Source organism: Papio anubis, chromosome 6, assembly GCF_008728515.1.
Source record: "Papio anubis isolate 15944 chromosome 6, Panubis1.0, whole genome shotgun sequence".
In the NCBI taxonomy this organism is placed as follows: domain Eukaryota; kingdom Metazoa; phylum Chordata; class Mammalia; order Primates; family Cercopithecidae; genus Papio; species Papio anubis.
In genome coordinates, this window is record NC_044981.1 from 84,075,264 (window position 1) to 84,096,920 (window position 21,657).

General features: G+C 34.5%; 1 protein-coding gene across 4 annotated transcripts in view; it reads right to left on the reverse strand.

Annotated features, from left to right (window-relative positions):
• RNGTT (RNA guanylyltransferase and 5'-phosphatase) overlaps positions 1-21,657 on the reverse strand; it is a 335,687-nt gene that overhangs the window by 245,497 nt on the left and 68,533 nt on the right. For all 4 annotated transcript variants that reach the window (XM_021937590.1, XM_021937589.1, XM_021937592.2 and 1 more), the window contains one exon: positions 20,462-20,563. In XM_021937590.1, the coding sequence (XP_021793282.1) occupies positions 20,462-20,563 (102 nt within the window). The remainder of the gene's footprint in view (positions 1-20,461; positions 20,564-21,657) is intronic.

Below are 21,657 nucleotides of genomic sequence, written 5' to 3' on the forward strand. Positions count from 1 at the left end.
ACCCACTCAGAACCCCAGAGCTGGTATGAAGATTATTTTAACCAGAAGACATTTGAGAGTCAACAAATGCAGAAAAGTGGCTTCTCAGAGCTTTCCTTATCTGACTAAGAGCAGAAACTTCCGGGAATGAAGCTGCCATAAATCCTTTCTTCTAGGCGGCTTCACTCCCAGAAAGAAGACTGAGAGTAAAACTATCATAAATCCCCTCTCCAGGAGTTTATGGCCATGAAGAAGATGGAAAAGACTATTCTCCCCATAAAAACAAACATTTCTTAACTCCTATTTGTTCCTGTAAAAATCCACTTATTTCCTAAAGAATTCCATTTTTTTCTTATACTGAAGCCTACTTTCCACCTTCCCTTTCCCCCATTAAATTAGACATACAAACTTGAGGCATTAAGTTAGGAATACAAACTGTAGGGCTAGTCCCATTAAGTTAGGAATACTAACTTCAACCATCTTGTAAGCCACTTCTTTTGTGTACTTCCATACACATATAAACTAACTTTGTTTTTTCTCTTGCTAATCTATGTTTTGTCAGTTTAATTTGTAGGCCCCTAACTATTGAACCTAAGTGGGCACAGGAAAGTTTTTCCTCCCCACTGGCAAGAAATGGAGGTCTCATGCCAACAGCCAGCTGAGGAACTGAGGCCTGCCATCAACCATATGAGTGAGCTTGGAAGTGGACCCTTGAAATGACAATAGCCCTGGCCAACAGCTTCACTGCAATCTGCTAGACAACACTGAACCAGAATCACCCAGCTTAATAAATACCAAAAAAAAAAAAAAAAAAAGAATAAATGAATAAGACCTACTATTTGATAGCACAATAGGGTGACTATCATCAACAATAACTTAAACGTACATTTCAAAATAACTTAGAGTATAATTGGATAGCTTGTAACAAGGGATAAATGCTTGAGGCGATGGATTTAAGAAAAACAAAAAAGACTCACCCAACTACATTGCTCCCAAGAAACTATGAGATAGTAAATATTTGAATTTTAAACTGTTATATTTTGGGGTAATTTTAGGGTAATTTATTAGAAATGGTTATAACAATGAAGATAACGAAGGGAAGGAGAAAAGAGCATCAGCAGATGTACTATTTCACTAAATTTCTGAGTGACAAGAAATAGATGGAGAAGTACTGAAAAGTGCTGAGAAGCATGCACAGAGGTAGCACGATTCACAGATGGAGGTGCCTATTTTACAAAATCCCAAAGAAGATCCAGACCCAGAAACATCAAGTGCACAGGATGACTACAGTGACATATGGACTGAAAAGGAGGGATTGGTTATTTTTAGCTATGTACAACAATTAAATTCTCACAACTCATACACACAATACACAGGTTATTCCTCAAGCAAAAAAAAAAAAAAAAAGAAAAAAGAAAAATCAGAGAGCTTTTCTCTAAAGAAACTGAAACAGGGTGGGAGGGTGAATCGAAAAAAGAAAGAAAGAAAAAGAAACTGAACCAAATGGGTAGTGAGGGGAGAGCAACCAAGCACAACCGCTTATCATAAAGCAAAGGTCAGAAGTTGACAAACCCAGCCCACATTCACAGAGCTTCCAAGCAGCTTCTCTGCCTCATTTCAAATGCACTGCCAACCAAGGATCACCACACATCTGAAGAAACTAGAAACATAAAGAAGAAAGATGATTCAAGGAAGAGAAAAAAAACTTTAAATATGCTTTTAACTAGTATTCTCATAGAGATTCAAGAAGTTATCCATAAATCAAGAACAAGTTGTCATGAAAAGGTACAGGCAGAAAACAAGAATGTATGTACTACTGACAATTAAAAGCATAATTACCAGAATAAGTAATTCAACAAAAGGAAAGGAAGAAAATAAGAGAACCTCCTAGAAAGTTGAAAAATAGACAAGGTAAAAATTATGAGACAAAAGATTAGACATGGAAAAGAATCTAGGAAGTCTAATAACCAATAGTTCTAAGAAGAAAGGGAAAATTTAAAAAACAAAAAAAAACAGAGGAAATAAAGTATCAGAGATGAGATCAAATTTCCCTTAATGGAAGAACCCAGGTTTTCAGATCCAAAGAGATCATCATCACAACTGACCATCACAATCAACTGAGGGAGCCAGGTAAGGGGGAAGGAATAACAACAAATAATTATACACATCCACTGGGAAATTTTAGGACAAAAATAAAAAATAATTCTAAAAGGTTCCAGTAGTGAGAGTAGACCGCTTATCAAAAACTAGAATCTGGAAAAAAAAAAAAAAAAACCACAGACTTTTTATCAGTAACAGAGGTTACTAGAAGATGAAGAAACAAGACTGTTAATATTCTGAGGGAAAATCATTTCCATCTAAAATTTTATATACAGCCAAACTATTCGATATAGGGCCAGAGCAATAGTGTTTTCATAAACCAGGCGTGTATATGGGTTACTTCCTGCATATTCTTAGGAACTGACTTAAAGAGACATCCTTACAAAGTGAAAAAATAAACCAAAAGAAATAAAGGAGAAGGAAGGAAAGAAAAGTTAGATGGAATCCAGAATGCTAGATCCAACCAGGAAAACAGTTGGAAGCACAGTCTTATGGAGGAAGGAAATCACAGAAGGCTCTAAGAAAGAAAAGTCTTTGGGATAACAAAAAGATAACTGAAATAAATAAAATTACTAAAACCCTGAAAACACTTATAATAGGGTATTTGTAAAGACATATAAAAATATTTAAATTCAACAATAGGAACATTTTACCTGCAGTGGTAGAGGGGTCATGACATTGAACCTTGGGCAAGTTAGCTGTCCTTTGGTGGTCATTCCCATTCCTGTACTTGTGTGCTCTCTGGTGTAACCTGGTTTGAGAAGCAAGCAAACCACACTTCCCAGACTCCCCTGCCAGCTCACTGGCAGGAGACAGGAAAAAAGGAGAGAGAAACTTATTTCTTGGTTCTTGGACTAAGAGGAAGGAAAGGTGGACACAGAGACTTTGATAAGCTACATCTGCAGGAACTCACATAAAGGTGATTAATAGACCATGATATAAACACATTATTTACAGATTTGGGGGTACTTACAAGAGTTGAAAATAAAAATAATTAAAAGTGGTTGCCTTGAGGGAGCAAGACTGAGAGGAGGAAGGGATGAGAATGGGTTCTAGCTTTCCTCCATTGTAAGCTTTCCAGTATTATTTGATTTAACATTTTTTTAATTGTTTTATAATAAAAGGTGATAAAAACAAGATTGAGCTAAAAGACAAGGTGATCAGAAGACAGAAAATGAACACAAAATCTAAAGAACCAGAAAAGACTGTGAGAGACCAGGTCAGTACAAGCTGGTAATTACATTAAAATTGACACAATGTATCTGTTTTTCTCATAAGCTAACATTTTGCATGACTGATTTTCTGTGAGTAAAGTCAGGAGTTCTTTTTTCTGTTCTTACATATATATATATATATATTTATTATTATGATACTTTAAGTTCTAGGGTACATGTGCACAACGTGCAGGTTTGTTATATATGTATACATGTGTTATTATCTTAACTAGGTAATAATTTTATGTTTAATCAGCTAATAGAAAAATACTTAATGAAGTAGAAAAATATTTAGGATATATTAAGCAAAAATAGTATGTTACTAAACTATAAGTAAAATATACTAAACAGTTTGTATAGAAAACATATTTCACCTAATGAGAGTTACATTATAGCAGGGTCACTATAATTTGCAACATCTAGAATGGTACTTGACACATAATAGACACTTAAAAAATTGCGGAATGAATATGTTTTTCATTTAGTCAACGAAACAAAAAAGATATATAGACAGAGGGAAAAGTCTAAAAGCATACACACCAAAATGTAAGCAGCAACCATCTCTAACTGGTGAAATTACGGATGTTTTTCATGTTTGTCCTGTTCCTTATCTTCATTTTCTAACTTTTCTACAATGAATACAAATTACTTTTATAATGGGGAAACATATTTTTAAGACATTATCATTTTTTCATTATAAGACCAGAATCACAAGGCAAAAAAGAAATTTTTAGTAAAATGCTCATCAAGTCCAAGTTAGAAAAAGTTTCAACTACTACTAGTAATAATAAAATAGGTTTAGTAAGATATAGACATACTCATTGATCTTGACCTAATTAACAGAATTTGAAAAGCTTGCAAAATAACAGGACACTGCAAACTTATTATTCATAGCACAGATCAGGTAATTAGTTCCAATATTAGTAAATAAATCTCATGAATCCACCAGTTCTGTATATAAGAAGCCTCTCTTGGTTATTTTAATTAGTTACTTTCAGATTAGGTAGCTCTCATAATAAGAATGTACAGTGTCTTCACTAGACTTCAAAGCATAAAATCAAATGATATACTCATTTGCTTTAATTACCATTTATGTAACAAGTTATGCTTTTCAGAACTCTGTAGCCATACAAGTTAAATGTGCAAAATATAGCATTCTTTTAAGTGATCTTCCATCAGGGTATGCCACATCTATTGCTCTAAAGATTTACCTTAATATGGAATAAAATTTAAAAGCCACTTAACATGTTCTGGGCAGCACTACATATCACAGAGGCATGTAAAAAACATTTTAATTTTTATAAAGTAATCCATCTTCATGAAAAGAAAATATCAAAAGAATTTTCCCAAAAGTTTTGTTTTGTTTTACAGTTTTGTTTTATTTTACATTTGTCCCTGACTGGCTGATTACTTTCAAATTTCTTTTGTATGAAGCATGCATTCTAGAAAAATCAACTATAATTATTTCAAACAATTTTTCACTGATTCACAAAGAGGATCAAGTTTTTTCCCCTTTTTTATCCACGCCAGTATTTGCCACTTCCATAATCACACATAATGAATAAGAGTATGTGAGCAAATAATGAGTTAAGAAAGTATCACAGAATCATAAAAAAATATGAAAATCCAGTTAACATCTCATCTAACAGTTAAGCTCTACTGCTGAGATGGGTTGGAGCAAATGTTCTTCCATCTGGTCAGCAGCACTACTCAGTAATAAATATCAGTATTCAATACTAAATGTGCCTTACTTATTTCCTATATAAAATTTAAAAATCCATCTATGAACACCCAATATTACACTCTAAAAATCAAAACGAGCAGTCATATTTCATATAGAGTAACAAGTAATGCTCTTTATTAGCTCTTTGGTGTCTCTTACTTAGTTGTCTGGTACTACACATAGTTTTGTTATATCTCTTACCACATCTTAAATTGTACTTCATTTTCCTGCTGAGAGTAGGAATTATAGTTTTATTTTCCTCTAGTGTCTTGTATTGTCTTTGAGACCTTCTAAAGCTTACAGTAGCTTAATAGTTATCTATTAAAGCAGTAAATATTCTTTCTGCAAATATATTTATTATCCCATTAAGTGAAAGGAACAATGCAATTTGAATTACCATCACAAAGCAATTTGAAAACCATTGATAGAGTTTTTTCTATTATTTATTTATAAGAGAACAGCATATATCATTCCCATTATGTGGAGGATCAGAAAGTAAGGAAAGAAAACAGCAGGTAAGGAGATGAAGGCATAATGTCTCGAGAAACCAAACACCCAACTCTTAATATTGATTATCCCAAGGGGTGGGATAAAAGTTCTCACAGGAAGAACTTTTTAATTTCTTTTTAATGTTTTATAAGGAAGACATTATCAGAATACATATATTTTAAGACAGAAAAATTCATCTATTAGAATAAAACAGTAAAAATAACTATCAAAATACTGAAAAAATAATGGGGACATGACCTGGCAAAAAAGATTCTGGGCTCTGGGGCCAGATCACTTAAATTCAAATCCCAGTCCTGCTACTTACAATAACTGTGTGTATGGCCTTGAAAAAGCTACTTATTCACAACGCTATCTCATAGCCTAATACACATTAAGTGTTCAACAAGTATTACGTGTTATAACTGCTGCTATAGCCAAAATACAGAATGAACTTGTGTAACCACACTAGTATTCAAAAAATGCTAATCAAAGCAATTTTAAAATTCATTTTCCTTTAATTTTTACATCAATAAAATCTTTTAAGAAAAAAATTCATTTTCCAATTGTCAACTTGGCTACATTACTTATATTAAGTGAAACTACCCCAAATTTCCAAGGATGTACACTCGAGCACTGCTGTTGGGGGCGTTATCACTACAACCTCTAGCAAGGTATATCAAGGACTTCAAAGGTTTCCATACTATATCTAAGTAATACTATTTTTGTCAAAATTTATGCAAAGATGGGTATAAGAAGATCAGTACAGTTATTTACAGCAATGAAAAACTGGAGTCTAAATACCCCTATAATTGAGGGTAAACTATTTTTTTCTTGGCAGCAATTAAGTCACTTTAAAAATACATGTCATAACAATGAAATATACTCATGTTAACATAAAAAGCAGCATACAAAAATAATCCTGGCTGGGCATAGTGTCTCAGGCCTGTAATCCCAACACTTTGGGAGGCCAAGGCAGGCAGATCACTTTAGCCCAGGAGTTCAAGACCAGCCTGAGCAACACGGGGAAACCCTATCTCAACAAGAAAAAAATACAAAAATTAGTTGGGTGTGGCAGCACAAGCCTATAGTCCCAGCTACTCTGGAGGCTGAGGTGGGAGGTTGAGGCTGCAGTGAGCCTTAAGTGTGCCACTCCACTCCAGCCTAGGCAACAGAGTGAGACCCTGTCTCAAAAAACAATAATCATAATCATCATATAGTTTAGTTCTAATTACCTGCTAAGCCTACCACAGCTAGCACAATCTTTGGCATATGGTAAATGTTCAATAAATATTTGTCAACGACATGAATGAACAAAGAGACAAATTCAATCTCTTTATCATATATTCCTTGTTTCTCATTTGTTTGGGTCCAGTAGCCCAGCTCTACATAGTGGAAAAAAAGTTTGAAAATATTAATGAAAAATTTGTTTTAATCTTTCAAAGCTTCATATGTTTGCTGCCCCCAGAACCTGGACAACTGAAAATTCTGACTTAGGGTTGCACCTATGTTTGCAACCAAAGTTTTATCTGTATCTGCTTAGCTCTAAGAGTTCTCTAGCCAGATTTTGGTAATAGGTAATAAATTTGGTTAATTTTTATTTTCAAATACCATTTCAAAGATAGTATCCCTATTAACCAGTAGAAACTCTCATACTTAGGATTTGATTAAAGAAACTACTATTTAAGGGACCTTTTTATCCTTTAGTAAATCCTAAAGATGTGACTAGTAGCCAACAGGTATTTCAAAGATTTGGTTTTAAAATGTTAGATTGTTTTGCCTTTACTTAATTTTCTTCTTGTACAATAACTATACCACACCCTAAAAGAATTCTGAGTGAACTCTGGGAAACCAATGTTGGTTCCCATGTAATAATGGTTTTCAAAACAGTCTTCAGTTATAACAACAATAACTAATATGAATTGAATAATGTGCTAATAAGCATTTTGTGTGGGTCTCCACCAACTAATGGAGAAATTCTCAGGTATATTCTTAACTCAATGGCTGGCTAAATAGTACTTTGAATTAGGTCACTGATTTTTAAATTTTGTTCCATGAGGCACCACATATAGCAGCTCCCAAATCAGGTTAAAAATCACAAATAATTGGGGTGCTTTTCAAAAATGCATTTTCTCAGAACCAATCCAGGCTTAATGAATTTGAATCTCTGAATTTTTTTTTAATAAAAGGTTCCTATGATGGTAAACTGGAAATGCTGCCCTAAAAAGGTTCACGGTAACCTCAGACGCCACACCAGAATGCAACCCCATATGTTTTCCTCAATTTGCAGCAACCAAAGCATTACTACTTTTATCTATTCCATATAGGGGGACTCAAAGAAAGATTTAGGCTTGGGGAGGGAGTCAAAGAGTCCTTCTTTTTGAACCAATTTACCACAACATATCATTAAACGTAGCTTCAGATCAATAAACAGTGTTTCTGAGTTGACCTTTAAATATTCTCTGGTAGTCTCACTTCCCCGTGATAAAAGAAACACAGGAGCTTTATTGTGTTCCACCCAGTTGCAAGGAAACTGGCCTGGATCCCTAACTATAGTTCTGATGAAACTACTATTAAAAACAGGGCTGGAGTCTTTAAATGACGAGATCTGGCCTACATTCTCTCTAAGAGTTTTGGTTATCACCAGAGGTATGATACTAAACATTGATTGAGTCCTAAAATTAGTATAGTTAGTATAATTCCCATTATTATGAGGAAAAACTACCTTAAACCTAATTTTTATTTATTTACTTATTTATTTATTTATTCATTTATGTATTTTTTTTTTGAGACAGGGTCTTGCTCTGTAGCCCAGGCTGAAGTGTAGTGGTACAATCTCGGCTCACTGCAACCTCTGCCTCCCGGGGTCCAAATGTTTCTCGTGTCTCAGCCTCCCAAGTAGCTAGGATTACAGGTGCAAGCCAACATGCCCGGCTACGGCTACTTTTTCTATTTTTAGTAGACACAGGGTTTTGCCATGTTGGCCAGGCTGGTCTCGAACTCCTGACCTGAAGTGATCCACCCACCTCGGCCTCCCAAAGTGCTGGGATTATAGGCATGAGCCACCATGCCCAGCTTAAACCTAACTGTAAAAGCCCATGTACTAGAATACAGAATGATGCTGATTTTGCCACTACCTACTTATACGATTTGAAATAAATATTTTACTTTTCCAGAGTCTGGTCCCTCAGACACCTCCACAAAAACTCTAAGTTTCCCCAGAACAATTAAAAGTCCTTCCCAGACATAACTTTATTTACTGCTGAATTCCTAAATACTAGATATGATATAATGGCTATAACTGATATTTATTTGTAAATAATAAGATAGGAGATAAATTCTTATTTAATTCCAATATTCATTTCATCTCCAGTTCTTATGTTACATATCAGGAGCTATTTGCTTTGCTTTCAAAAGAAAACTAGAGCCAAAAAGAAATTTATAAAGAGCTAAGTGAACAAATCTAAATGAAAGCAGTAGACACAATACCTAATTGATCATAATTTGACTCATTCTGTTCCTAAATGGTAAGATACACTTTTTTGTTTGTAGTTCACTGAAAATTATTCCAGAGACATCTGAAACCTCTTTAATATTCTTCTCAGTATGTAAAACTTTTCTAGTCTAGCATCGCATTACCTTATCCACACTATACCTGTCTGAACATTCAGCTCCAGTCATTAGAATAAACATATGCTACAAACATTATTAATGAGATACATATCAAGGGACCCAAGCAAGCTACTAACCACCTGGGGTAATTGCATGGTTCTGTATAAAAACCTTCACAGGCCAGGCACAGTGGCTCATGCCTGTAATTCCAGCACTTTGGGAGGCTGAGGTGGGCAGATCATGAGGTCAGGAGTTCGAGATCAGCCTGGCAAATAGTGAAACCCCGTCTCTACTAAAAATACAAAAAAATGGACAGGTGTAGAGGCACGCGTCTGTAGTCCCAGCTACTCAGGAGGCTGAGGCAGGAGAATCACTTGAACCTGGAAGGCAGAGGTTGCAGTGAGCCAAGACCACGCCATTGCACTCCAGCCTGGGTGTCAGAGTGAGACTCTGTCTCTAAATAAATAAATAAATACTGTTACAGCAGAAAATACAGAAGCTGCCTGAACATATTACAGTTTATCCACACAACAGCTATTTCTACATGCTATTCACAAGTCACGAAGTGTATTTGTCAGGGCACATATAGTATGACCATACATTGAGCACCCTGCTCTAACAAAGGCATGGGAATGATTTTCATGAGAAAAAAAATCTTGTCTTTCAAATGTATACATTTAGTAAATTACATAAAAAATCTTGTCAAAGTACCAATGGCTTAGCATGAACTTACAATTAATGGGAAGAAATCTTACTTCAAAATGTAAAAAAAAGCAAATTTTAAAAAATCTTTATATTTAATATGCTTCCCTACCTTAAGCTCACTTTTTACACTCTCTTACAAAGAAAGAACACTTAAGATGTAAAGACTGTCTTTTAAGGAGAATGTATTAAATGATGGGTTGCCAAACTATGGTCCAAAAGCCAAATGTGACCTGCTAATTTGTAAATAAAATTTTATTGAAATACACCCACCAAATTTTATTGAAATACATCATTTGGTTTATGTAAGATCAGTGGGATATGGCTGCTTTTGTGCTATATGGCAGAGTATTTGAGACAGAGACCACAAAACCCACAAATAAAATATTTACTATTAGGTCCTTTACGGAGAATGTTTAGAACGAAAAGTTAAAGCTGAATTACAGCAAGTTAAAGCGGAGGATTCTGTCTTAAGCAGTCCTAATCCATGCAGCACCTAACACAGAGCCCTAGAGGTAAATAAATTTTCAGTATAATTTCTGAATGAATGAAGGGAGGGAGGGAAGGAGGGAGGGAGAGAGGAAATCCCCAGACCAGGATCCAGAAAAATAAACCTGTCTATAATTTCCTTCAAGAAATATTCTGCAAATGTATCTCACCTACTTAACAAATGTGTTATAAAAAGCTGAATATAAATTACATTTCCATAAATGCCTAAGTGACTTTTTTTATTCCCTGCAATAATTTTCCTTATAAAGTAAGTCCCAAAATTACCTTTTATATTCAGTTTTTCTTGAAGCAGGATTGCTTGTATATGTGTGTGTATTATATAAATATGTAAGTCAAAGAATACAGATATAAATACAGATATAGATACATATGTAAAAATTGCAACCACAGCACCAACCCTTTTGTTGGTCTATTACATTATTCCCATAGCCTTACATTTTTCCTACGTCAAGCATAATGTGAGTTATTATCTTTTACTTTACTATTTGCTTTACAACAGTAGTTGTTAAAAACATTTGGTTTTTATCTACTGATTCAATAACAGTTGAAATTAAATTTATAGTACTCAAATTCTCAGCAGAAAGAATTAAAATGCGTGAAAATTAATTCTAAAATTTTTATATAGTTCTAAGTCTTCACAACTTTCAATGGATGTTGAATTAATTTATTTTGAAAACTTAATTTATTTAACTGCATTACAAAGTCTGCTAATAAACTAAGTACACAGATAAATCCTTATTATAAAATTCTATCTTTTCCCAAAATATCTGTGAAAAAGCAGTATTTCACAATTACAAGACAGTTCAATTCCAACTGTAACTGTAGTAACATTGTATCACTTCTCCTGGTGTTGCATTTACACTCAAGTAGAACTGACTCCCCCCTCCTGGGGAGAGCCATGAAAATAATGAAATAAGAGTGCTGAAGACAAAAGAAATATTAAGAAAAAAGTTTAATGTATTTTAGGAACTGTCAGAAGTTCAACGAGCTCCTTTAAAATAAACTTTGATTATTCGGCAGCTTTCAACAAAATTGAAGGACAATCTAATCAAGGAGGCATAAAGACATATGAAGTGACTATCAAATGTAATTGCGAGTCTTTCATTGAGAATCATTTTGTTTAACTCTGAAAGTGGGGGGAGGGGGCAGAGGGAGTGTTATATTTCAATACACCTTCACCAATATTATGGTTAAATATAAATGATTTTATTTTATCAAATGCTTGAAGTCTATTTTCATCAAAATCCCAAAACTGCAGTTTTGGCTGATTTAATCTACACGAAAATGCTTGCTATGTAATACTCATTTGACCAACTCTCACTATCAAAACCCTCAGCCAAATCGAAAGTCCCACTATCTGACAGGAAGAGTCCAACTTCATTTTTATTCCAAATAAACAAGTTAATAAACATTTATTGCCAATTATTTCACATTTGAATTTCAATGTGAGACAGACAGGCAGGCAGACAGGCAGGCAGGCAGGGAGGGAGGCAGACACTGACAGATAAAATGCCCTGCCATAACTGTCTCTTGGATGAAATAAGGTGCTTTCACTAACTCTTAATAACGTTCTCTTTGCTCTCTTGGAATCTCCCTCAGAAGAGACATTTGTTAACAACAGCCAAAGGAAAAAAGAGAGGAAATGTTTAAAGGAAAAGTGTCATCACTTTCAACTTACTCCCACTGCCCTACTCTATACTATACAAAAACTGAGAACATCCCAACCCAATCCAAAATATCTTGTTGCTAAATTCAACAGACACTTTTCACTCCTTAGCTTACTAATTCTTTATAAGATTTAACCTTTCTTTGGAGACATTTTTACTTTCCCTCAGCTTGAATGGCAGATATTTCTCCTGCTTTTCACCCACCTCCCTTACGTTCAGTCACCATTGCTTCCTCTACTCAGCAGCCATATCCCTGTCTTACTATCACATGCTATTGTCTCCTAAATCTGTACTTTCAATCCACATTCTTCTCCTAAACCCAAGATCCAACTACCTAAATATCCAAAGAATGCTAAGGAAACATGTGCCAGAGGTATATCTAACCTAATTTATTCTGCTATCTTGTTTTCTCAGAAAATAAATTTTATTTACACTTATTTAATCAGTTGGGAATTTATCTGGCTATGAGATATGTGCTGAAGGTCTAAATTGAATTTGTGTCAAGCTGTTAATCAATTATCCCCAAATAATTTATTATTAGTTAAATAATTACCTGCAAGTTCTATGAGATAGAGACAGTGTCCACACTGCTCACTGCTGTTTCCCCAGAACCTAGCACACTACCTGACACACAGAGGAATCCAAGAAACAGAAACTATAATTTAGTGAATTACTAAAGTCTTAGAGGTGGGGAATGTAACAAGAAATAATTTTCAAAGCTCAGGAAAAAGTTAAATAAAATTTAAAAATTCAAAAATTCAACAAGTTAAAATATAAACAAGTGCTACGGTTTGAAAATTCATGGTGAAATTTAATCTCCAGTGCAAGAGCACTGAGAGATGGAACCTTTAGGAGGTGATTAGGCCATGAGGGCTCTGCCCTCGTGCATGGGATTAGCGATCTTACAAAAGGGCTGGTGGTAACTAGCTAGGCCCTTTTGCTCTTCCACCATTTGAGCACATAGCATTCACCCCTTCAGCCATGGGAGGACGCGGCAACAAGGCATCATTTTGGAAGCAAAGAGCAGCCTTCACCAGACACTGAACCTGCTAGCACCTTGACTCTGAACTTCCCAGCCTCCAGAACTGTGAAAAATAAATTTCTGTTCTTTATAAATTACCCAATCTGAGGTACTCTGCTATAGCAGCACAAATGAACTAAGATAAGATACTAAGTATGATTAAATGCCTGGAAACTTTTTCTAAAGAAGCTCTCTGATCTTCCCAAAACATTCTTAAGATTTCAGCTCTAGAAGACTGTGTTTTCCTCCACAGAAAAGCAATATAAGAATAGCTAATACCACTCAGCTACAGGCTGAGTTGTAAAGACAAGAACAGGAAGGAGCCCAGACTCTTTACGGGGGGAAAAAAAAAAAAAAAATTGAAGTACATTTGGGAAGTAGGTGCACAGCACACACTATATAAAACATTTGTAAATCCATGTCCTTCTTTGCAAAGTTAAGTTAGAAGCCTGTGGATCGGAATTAGAGATACTAGGCCTTCCTTTTGACTTGAACTCAACTCCTCAACTCCTACCAAAACCATACATTTCTCATCTTAAAAGCCTTCCATTACTGTAAAAGATACTGCAAAGAAATAACAAAACACTGATGAATAGTAAATTTAAAATAAGCCTTCTGTATATTAACACCCAGTACACAGGCAAGGTGGTCACTATCAGGATGACATACTTTCAAGTGGATCATCATGACTCAGTTCCAACCTTTCAGAAGATAGTCTTCACTCAAAATGAATTTACGATATTAATTCTTCACAGCAAAGTAATAATAATAACAATGACAATAGAAGGAGTTTTTAAATATATAGAAATGTTAGATTGCCTATAATTTAAAAAGTCTTCCAGATTAAAAAAATCAAACCATACAAATATTAGAAGAAATATGAGAAAATTAATTCTTCTTTAATCTCAGTATAAGGAAAGGTTTCTAACTATAAATCAAAATCAAGAGGCAATACAAATTAATAAACTTGACTTCATAAAAATAATAAAATTTTGTATGGCAAAAAAAACAACATGAACAAAGTCAAAAGACAATAGAAAAGAAACAAGGACAGATAATTCACAAAAAAGATAAGTATAGCCCTTAAACATATGAGAGGATGTTCGACTTCATTCATAATTAAAACGAGAATGAAATACCATTTCTCACTAACCAGATTGATGAAAATTGAAAAATTTGCCAAAACATTCTGTTAGCAAGGCTGCAGTGGTATAGGCATTCTCACAAACTGCCTGTGGGAAGACAATCTGGCACTACCCCTTTGAAGCAGAAACTCGTGGTATCTAATTAAACTTCATATACACCTAGCCTTCAACTCAGCAATCCTTCTTTCTAGAAACTGACCCTGAGGTTAGGCTTTCAACCCCAACCTAGGTGGGGAAAGTCAGCTCAAAGTTATTAATCACAGCATCATTTGTAATTACAAAATACTAGAAACGATCTAAATATCTCCATATAGGAGAGTGGTTGAATAAACTATGCATTCACACAATGAGTACGACGCAGCTGTAAAAAAAGAATGAGGACGGTATCTGTGAAGTGAAATGCAGTGGTTTCTAGAACATACTGTTAAATGGAAAAAGCAAGGTGAAAAGACTAATTCTAAAGTGTATGGTATCTTTCCTGTAAGAAAGGGGAAAAGGAAAAGTGCATCTGTTTATCTGTACAAAAAGAAATGCAAGAAGGGTAAATCAGAAAATGATGAGGCTGGTTACTTAAGCGGGTGGGTAGGAACAGAATGAAAAGAGAAAGGGAAAGGGTTAAAAGGGACAGGAGAAAGTAATATTTCTTGGAGTAGACTCAGGAAAGGGTTAAAAGGGATAGGAGAAAGTAACATTTCTTGGAGTATACTCAGAACTACACTGAGTGTAGACTTTTAGAATCAGCGTAGTGTTTCACACACTCAGAAAAATGAAAAATTAACATCAACAAAGGATGACGGCAAACTCAGAATATAAGCAGAAACAAATGAAACTAATTGTATTACAAATGAAAACTATCTACACTAAAGGGGTTGGCAGGAAGAGAGAAAATAATTAAGTAACCTTGGAACACAGTATACTTTATATACCCTAAGGCTCTAAAGTCAGACCAACTGTTCACAAATATTACACTCTATTCAAATGGATTTCTCACAGTGGTTTGGAATAGCAATTCCAAAATTACTTTATGTGTATCATAGTAAATATTATGGATCATGAAAACCTAGTGTCTCCCTACCAGAGAGAGGAGTTACAAATAGAAAATGAGAAAAAATTCAATAAATCCTATGGTAGTACATTAGAACTGGAAGTATCAGTATGAACTCATGATTTTGAAAAAAAAAAAAATGTATACATGCACATACAGATGGAGACAGATACTGAAACAGATATAGGTGTGTATTTATGTACACACACACACACACACACATTTCCTAGCTCTATCTTCTGAGAGGGCCTAGAAGCAATGGTATCCCGGTACTAATAAGCCCAACTTGTGTGCAGAAATTGGTTTCTAAATACCACTCCTTAGAGAAACAATTGATTCCAGGGCTGGGGTAGGAAAAGCACAAGATAAGTCTGCAACATCTAGCGGTGCCAGAAACAAGAAAGTACTCAAAAAATGAGGGGGAGATGTCAAAAGACAGGACTCACTTGATGGGTCTCTCAATGGTCAAATGAGACCTTTGGAACAATAAAATAATTACTAAGATAGATTATAACCCACAGAATATAATATGTGTCTATGAGTCCACACTGATAGGAATAAAAAAAGAAAAAATAAAGAAATGAGAAAGAACGGAAAGTTCTTCCCAACAGCTGAATTCCACTATTCTACTCAGCAAACATAACAGTGGTAACTGTTTCAGGTAAGAATCATTAAAGAATGTTAAAAATAATGGGGAAAAGTATAGGAAACAGGATATTTACATGATCTCAGAGTATCTCCCTCACAGATTCTTAAGTACAAAGGAAAAATAATAACTTTATCATGGCAGACATGCCTTTATCAATAAATAAATAATAAATAAAGTAATAAATACAAAACAAAAATAAAATAATAAGCAAAAATAACTTTATCAATCTGGCACACACCAACTAAATCAAGAGATCAAAGTTACAATCATCACTAATAGGACAATTCAACATTATGTGCCTCCTGAAATGACACGCAAATATTACTACTGTGATGTTCTTGCAAGCATGCCCAACTTGAATCATGAGGAAACATCAAACAAACTCAATCTGAGAGACAAGCTACAAGATAACTAGCCAATGCTATTCAAAAGTGTCAAAGTCATGAAAGAAAGCCTAAAGAATTATTGCAGAAAAAAGAAGAAGAGACATGGCAACCTAATGAAACACATGATCCTGGATTGGGTCCTGGACCAGAAACAGGACATAATATTGACACTTTTAGTGAAATCTGAATAACATCAATAATCAATACATCAGTGTTAATGTCTTGATTTTGGCCATTGTACTGTAATAGTATAAGATGTTAACATTTGGGGAATCTGGTTAAGGGCACATGGAAATTCTTTGTACTATTTTGGAAGACTTTCTAAGTCTGACATAATTCCAAATTAGAAGATTTTTTTAAATGTTTAATTATCAGAGATCAAAAACTGCAATCAAAAGTACTCAGAACTATAAAAACTAAAGAAATCTCATTTTTAAAAGTATGAGTTTATTGAAATACACGAAACACAATTAATTCGTCCATCAAACTTTCATTTCATTTGTTTCTGAGACTACAGTAGCTTAGTCTCCATCAATTCACCTATTACAATTAATATAAATTTCTCACTGTTTAATTTTCAATAACTTTTGTATTTCTGTTTTATTACCCAGCTTTACACTTCAGAAATATTCCCTATTCTACAATGTTTTAGAATCCATTAGAGTTTCCTGTCAAAAGCATTCTAGGCAGGGTTCAATGGCTCACACCTATAATCCCAGTACTTCAGGAGGCCAACAGGGGAGAATCACTTGAGGCCAGGAGTTTGAGACCATCTTGGGCAACATAGCAAAACACAATTTCTTTCTTTTTTTTTTTTTTAAAGTCACTCTACTTACTGTTATCTCCAGGCCTTCAGGCCTTGGTCAGGCTAATGCAAAATTCTTACACAGTACCTTTTACTGTTAACTATATCCAGGTTTCCTATTACACTCAATTTCAGAGATCCTTGGTTTAAATATTGTTAATAGATATAATAAATTGTCATTAAATTATGAAATAAGGATAATAAAAAGAAATCCTACACTCTATCCTGACATAGCTTTAATGACAATGGAGTCCAGGGTTCATAGCTATTAATCAGCTATTCTGATTTCATAGCCTCCAAGACCATTCTACAGCCTCCTCAGGCTCTTTTCACCTTATTCACAGAAAGTCCCTCTTCCATGCTATTGGACTTAAATCCTACTGTGCAAAAGACAGATTTTACACTGCTCCAGAAACACCTTGCAAAATTTTTTCTCTCCCAGAATAAAGTATCCTAAAACAGAGTAGGTATTCAATAAATACTCAGGGGTTTTCCTTTTGTGTTTGGTGGAGCCTGGTTCTAGGAGAAATCAGATATTTCCATTACCAATCAAAAACACCTTAACCAATTATTTCATAAAAAATTACTTTAGCCAATCATCTAAGGGTCTAACAATACCGAGACACAGAGAAAGGGGCACACAACTACAGAGGAGAAACAAAATCCACAAAAGTTGGATGGCAGAAGCTAGAGACAAATTTTGCAGGCTTTATTATTTTGCCCAAAGCTTACCATGATACTGTGAAGAAAGCAATGCAGAAAGTAAAGCATATCTAAGGCCAGGCGTGGTGGCTTCCCAACACTTTGGGAAGCCAAGGCGGGAGGATCACTATAGCCCAGAAGCTCAAGACCAGCCTGGACAACATAGCAAGATCGCATTCCTACAGAAAATTTTAAAAATTAGCTGGGCATAGTGGCACATGTCTGTAATCCCAGCTACTTTGGAGGCTGAGGTGGGAGGATGACTTGAGCCCAGGAGGTCAAGGGTGCAATGAGCAATCATTGTGCCACTGCACTCTAGCCTAGGCAACAGAGTGAGGACCCTGTCTCAAAATAATAAAATAAAATAAATTTTAACAGAAAAAAAAGAGTACCTAAAATATGAAACTCCTAAGAGGTTTAATTTATGCCTCAATCCCAAATACTCAGTTCATTTTGTAGTGTAAAGCCTAGAGATAGACACCTTGACCTCACATTTTCCACTCGTTCTCCACCCAAAGAAGCAGGTAATAAACCCATTTGTTAAGATGTTTTTAGGTATCTATTAAAATATATGTCTCAACAGTATCCTTAACATCCTTACTACCAATAGATTCTGAACATAATCTAACCCAACATATTAAATATAGTTTTAATATTCTGAAAATAAGCAGAGAGGCTAATTTTCATTTATCCGTCAAAAACACATATTCACAGGGAAGGGTGCAGAATGGGTAAAAGATCCAAATGATCTGTATATTGATCTATACCTGTCTTTGTGTAACTACTGCAAGCACACAAGGCACATTTTTTCAGTTCTACACTGTTTCAATTTTGCATTATGCATTATTATTAATTTTTAAGGCTAGTTCATTAAGAAAATTCAAAATAATATGAACAAATAAACATATACATATCAAATACTTGTTATTTAACTACTTGAATTAGTACACAAAGCATTAATAATAAAAACCATAGGCCAGGCATGGTGGCTCACACCTGTAATCCCAGCACTTTGGGAGACCAAGGCAGGCGGATCACCTGAAGTGGGGAGTTCGAGACCAGCCTGACCAACATAGAGAAATCCTGTCCCTACTAAAAATACAAAATAAGCCGGATGTGGTGGCACATGCCTGTAAACCCAGCTACTTGGGAGGCTGAGGCAGGAGAATCGCTTGAACCTGGGAGGTGGAGGTTGCAATGAGCCAAGATTGCGCCATTGCACTTCAGCCTGGGCAACAAGAGCGAAACCCCGTCTCAAAAAATAATAATAATAAAAACCATAACTGCCATATAACCCAGAGAAAAAGGTCAAACCATAATGGTGGTAGTGATAATCTCTAGGTGGTAAAATTTCTTATTTTCTTCTTTTTTTAATGTTATTTTCTGAATTTTGTCAAATGCATCTGTCTTGCCTATAAAATACCCTTAAAAAGCTAAAAAATGCTAAACTAAGGGGCAAAGTTGTTTCCAACAGAGGGAGACAATTAAAATGAATGAAAATATTTTTACATATTACCAATAACATCAAATATAATAAAATACTTAAACATTCTAGAAAGCGTATCAGGTTAGATCATTACAGTCACCTAATATTGAAACCGAGTTATATCTGCTCCACTTCTTGTCTCCATATATATCTTTTAAGGTAACTACATGTTACATGGAGATGGAGATGTCATGATACAAAGAGTATGACTGCCACTTAAGACTTTCCAAAACTCATAAAAATTAAATAGAACCTGTCATCTTCAAAATAACATTTAAAAGCTAACATATATGTACTTCTAGTTACTCTAAAACATTGTAATATGAAATAATGACTTCTATGTTAATATGTTAAAATAATTATTTCAACTATTTATAACATTTGCTGAATGAATACATACATATAGCAAAACTGTAATGGATCCAAAAAATATGGATTACAAAAGAAAAAAGTAAAATGTTGCTGAGGAAGAATAAAATCTCTACTAATATCTTGACCAGCCTGGGCAACATAAGGAGACCTCATCCTTACAAAAATTTAAAAATTAGCCAGGCAGGGTGGCACATTCCCATAATCCCAGCTACTCAGGATGCTGAACTACTACTCAGGAGACTGAGGTGGGAAGATTGCTTGAGCTCAGGAGTTCAAGGCTGCAATAAGCCTTGATCGTGCCACTGTACTCCAGCCTGGGTGACAGAGCAAGACCCTATCTCAAATTTTAAAAATCTTAAAACTTAGAAATATAAAATTTGAAATTAAGTTTTGTTGTAATAATGCAATAACTTTACGAGTATATACAGAGAATAAGGCAAATTATTCAAAGAAGTAAAATACAGAATGAATCAGAGAGAGTTCATCATTTTTAGATTATAAACTGGCAATTTTTCTATTAACTTTAACATGTCCAATATCATTAAAAAACAAGGTAGTGGGCAGCAGACATACCAAAAACTGTATCATTAAGAGAAAAACACTTTCAAACTTAACATCTGATTATAATTTATATTAAACTAGCTACGCTCGAAAATCAAAACTTTAGCAGAATGAGAGATAACTGTACTACATAGCTTAGAATACTAGCAAAACAAAAAATATATAATTTTTTGAAACATTTATTGTTCTGTTCACATCAGAAATTCACACTCTGAAGAGTGTAAACTTTCCTAACAAAGCAATATTCTTCAAGCATTAAGGTTATTTGTATAATTTTTTTTAGAAGTCTAACTTACCGAGTACCATCTGCTTTCCAGCTTACTTTATATGGTTTCAGGTCTAAAAGTTTAATATTTTGCTTGTCCATGGAAACAGGCTGTGCTCCAGGGAATCCAGACCTTAAAGAAGAACATGGTATTACTATCGTGGCTGGTATTCATACAAAGCAATACATGTCTTAAACCAATCTCAAATGAATCACACATTTATCACAAGGTTCTCTCTATCATGAGATTAATGTCAACTGGAATAACATCTGCGTTCACAAAAATACTAATAAAAGATTATCATTTTCTTGACATTTTAGAATACAAGTTAACAGAGTTCTAAATTACCACTGCTATAGTATAATCACTGAGCTAATTTTAAAATATTAGTATACATTATCTAAATAGTAAAGCAGGTATGTTTACAAGTCTTGTACTGAAGGAAGAAGTTTAAATCTTGGCTTTATTACCTTACATGATATTCTAGACCCCATATTTCTCCAACATGACACTGCCAACTTGACATAACTGCAAGGTTGGCAACTTTCTCCTCGAAAGATACCCAGAAGTGACAAAACGGAGAAATGCAGGTCAAGATTAAGGTTTAACACAACATTAAAACCAAGGGTGTAGGTCAAGATTAAGGTTTAACACAACTTTAAAACCGATCTTATTTCTTCATTATTTTCATATTTTAGTTAAAACTACTTCTAGATGATTTATCTGATATTCCTCTAACAGTAATAAAAGTTATTTCCATTAGGAATTGATATTAGGAATTTTTAGCAATAATCCTTTTTCATTACATTCAACCGTATTACAGTTCTCTGCCACAGATACCAATGACCAGCAGAAATAACCATAGACCAAGACCTGAGAGCAACAGGTAAGAGCAATGTATGCTCTCCTGAATCCACTATGACATGTCTGAAAGATATTTTCAAGTCGTGGCAGGGAATGCCACGACTTGAATATATTTAAAGCTGATTTTCCTAGACTTCTGATTACAGAAAAACTGGAAAATGAGGCAGATCAAAATTTCACCTCTTCCCTCTTAACAAACTGAGAGACTAGCTCAAACATTAATCAGTAGCAGTAGAGTCAAAGACATGAAACAAATACTAGTCAGTGAAAACAATTTTCTATTACTTTAGGAAAATATGTGAGTCATCTAATTTTGACTCAACTGTCTGGTTATTGCATTGATTCTCTTGAAAGAAATCTGA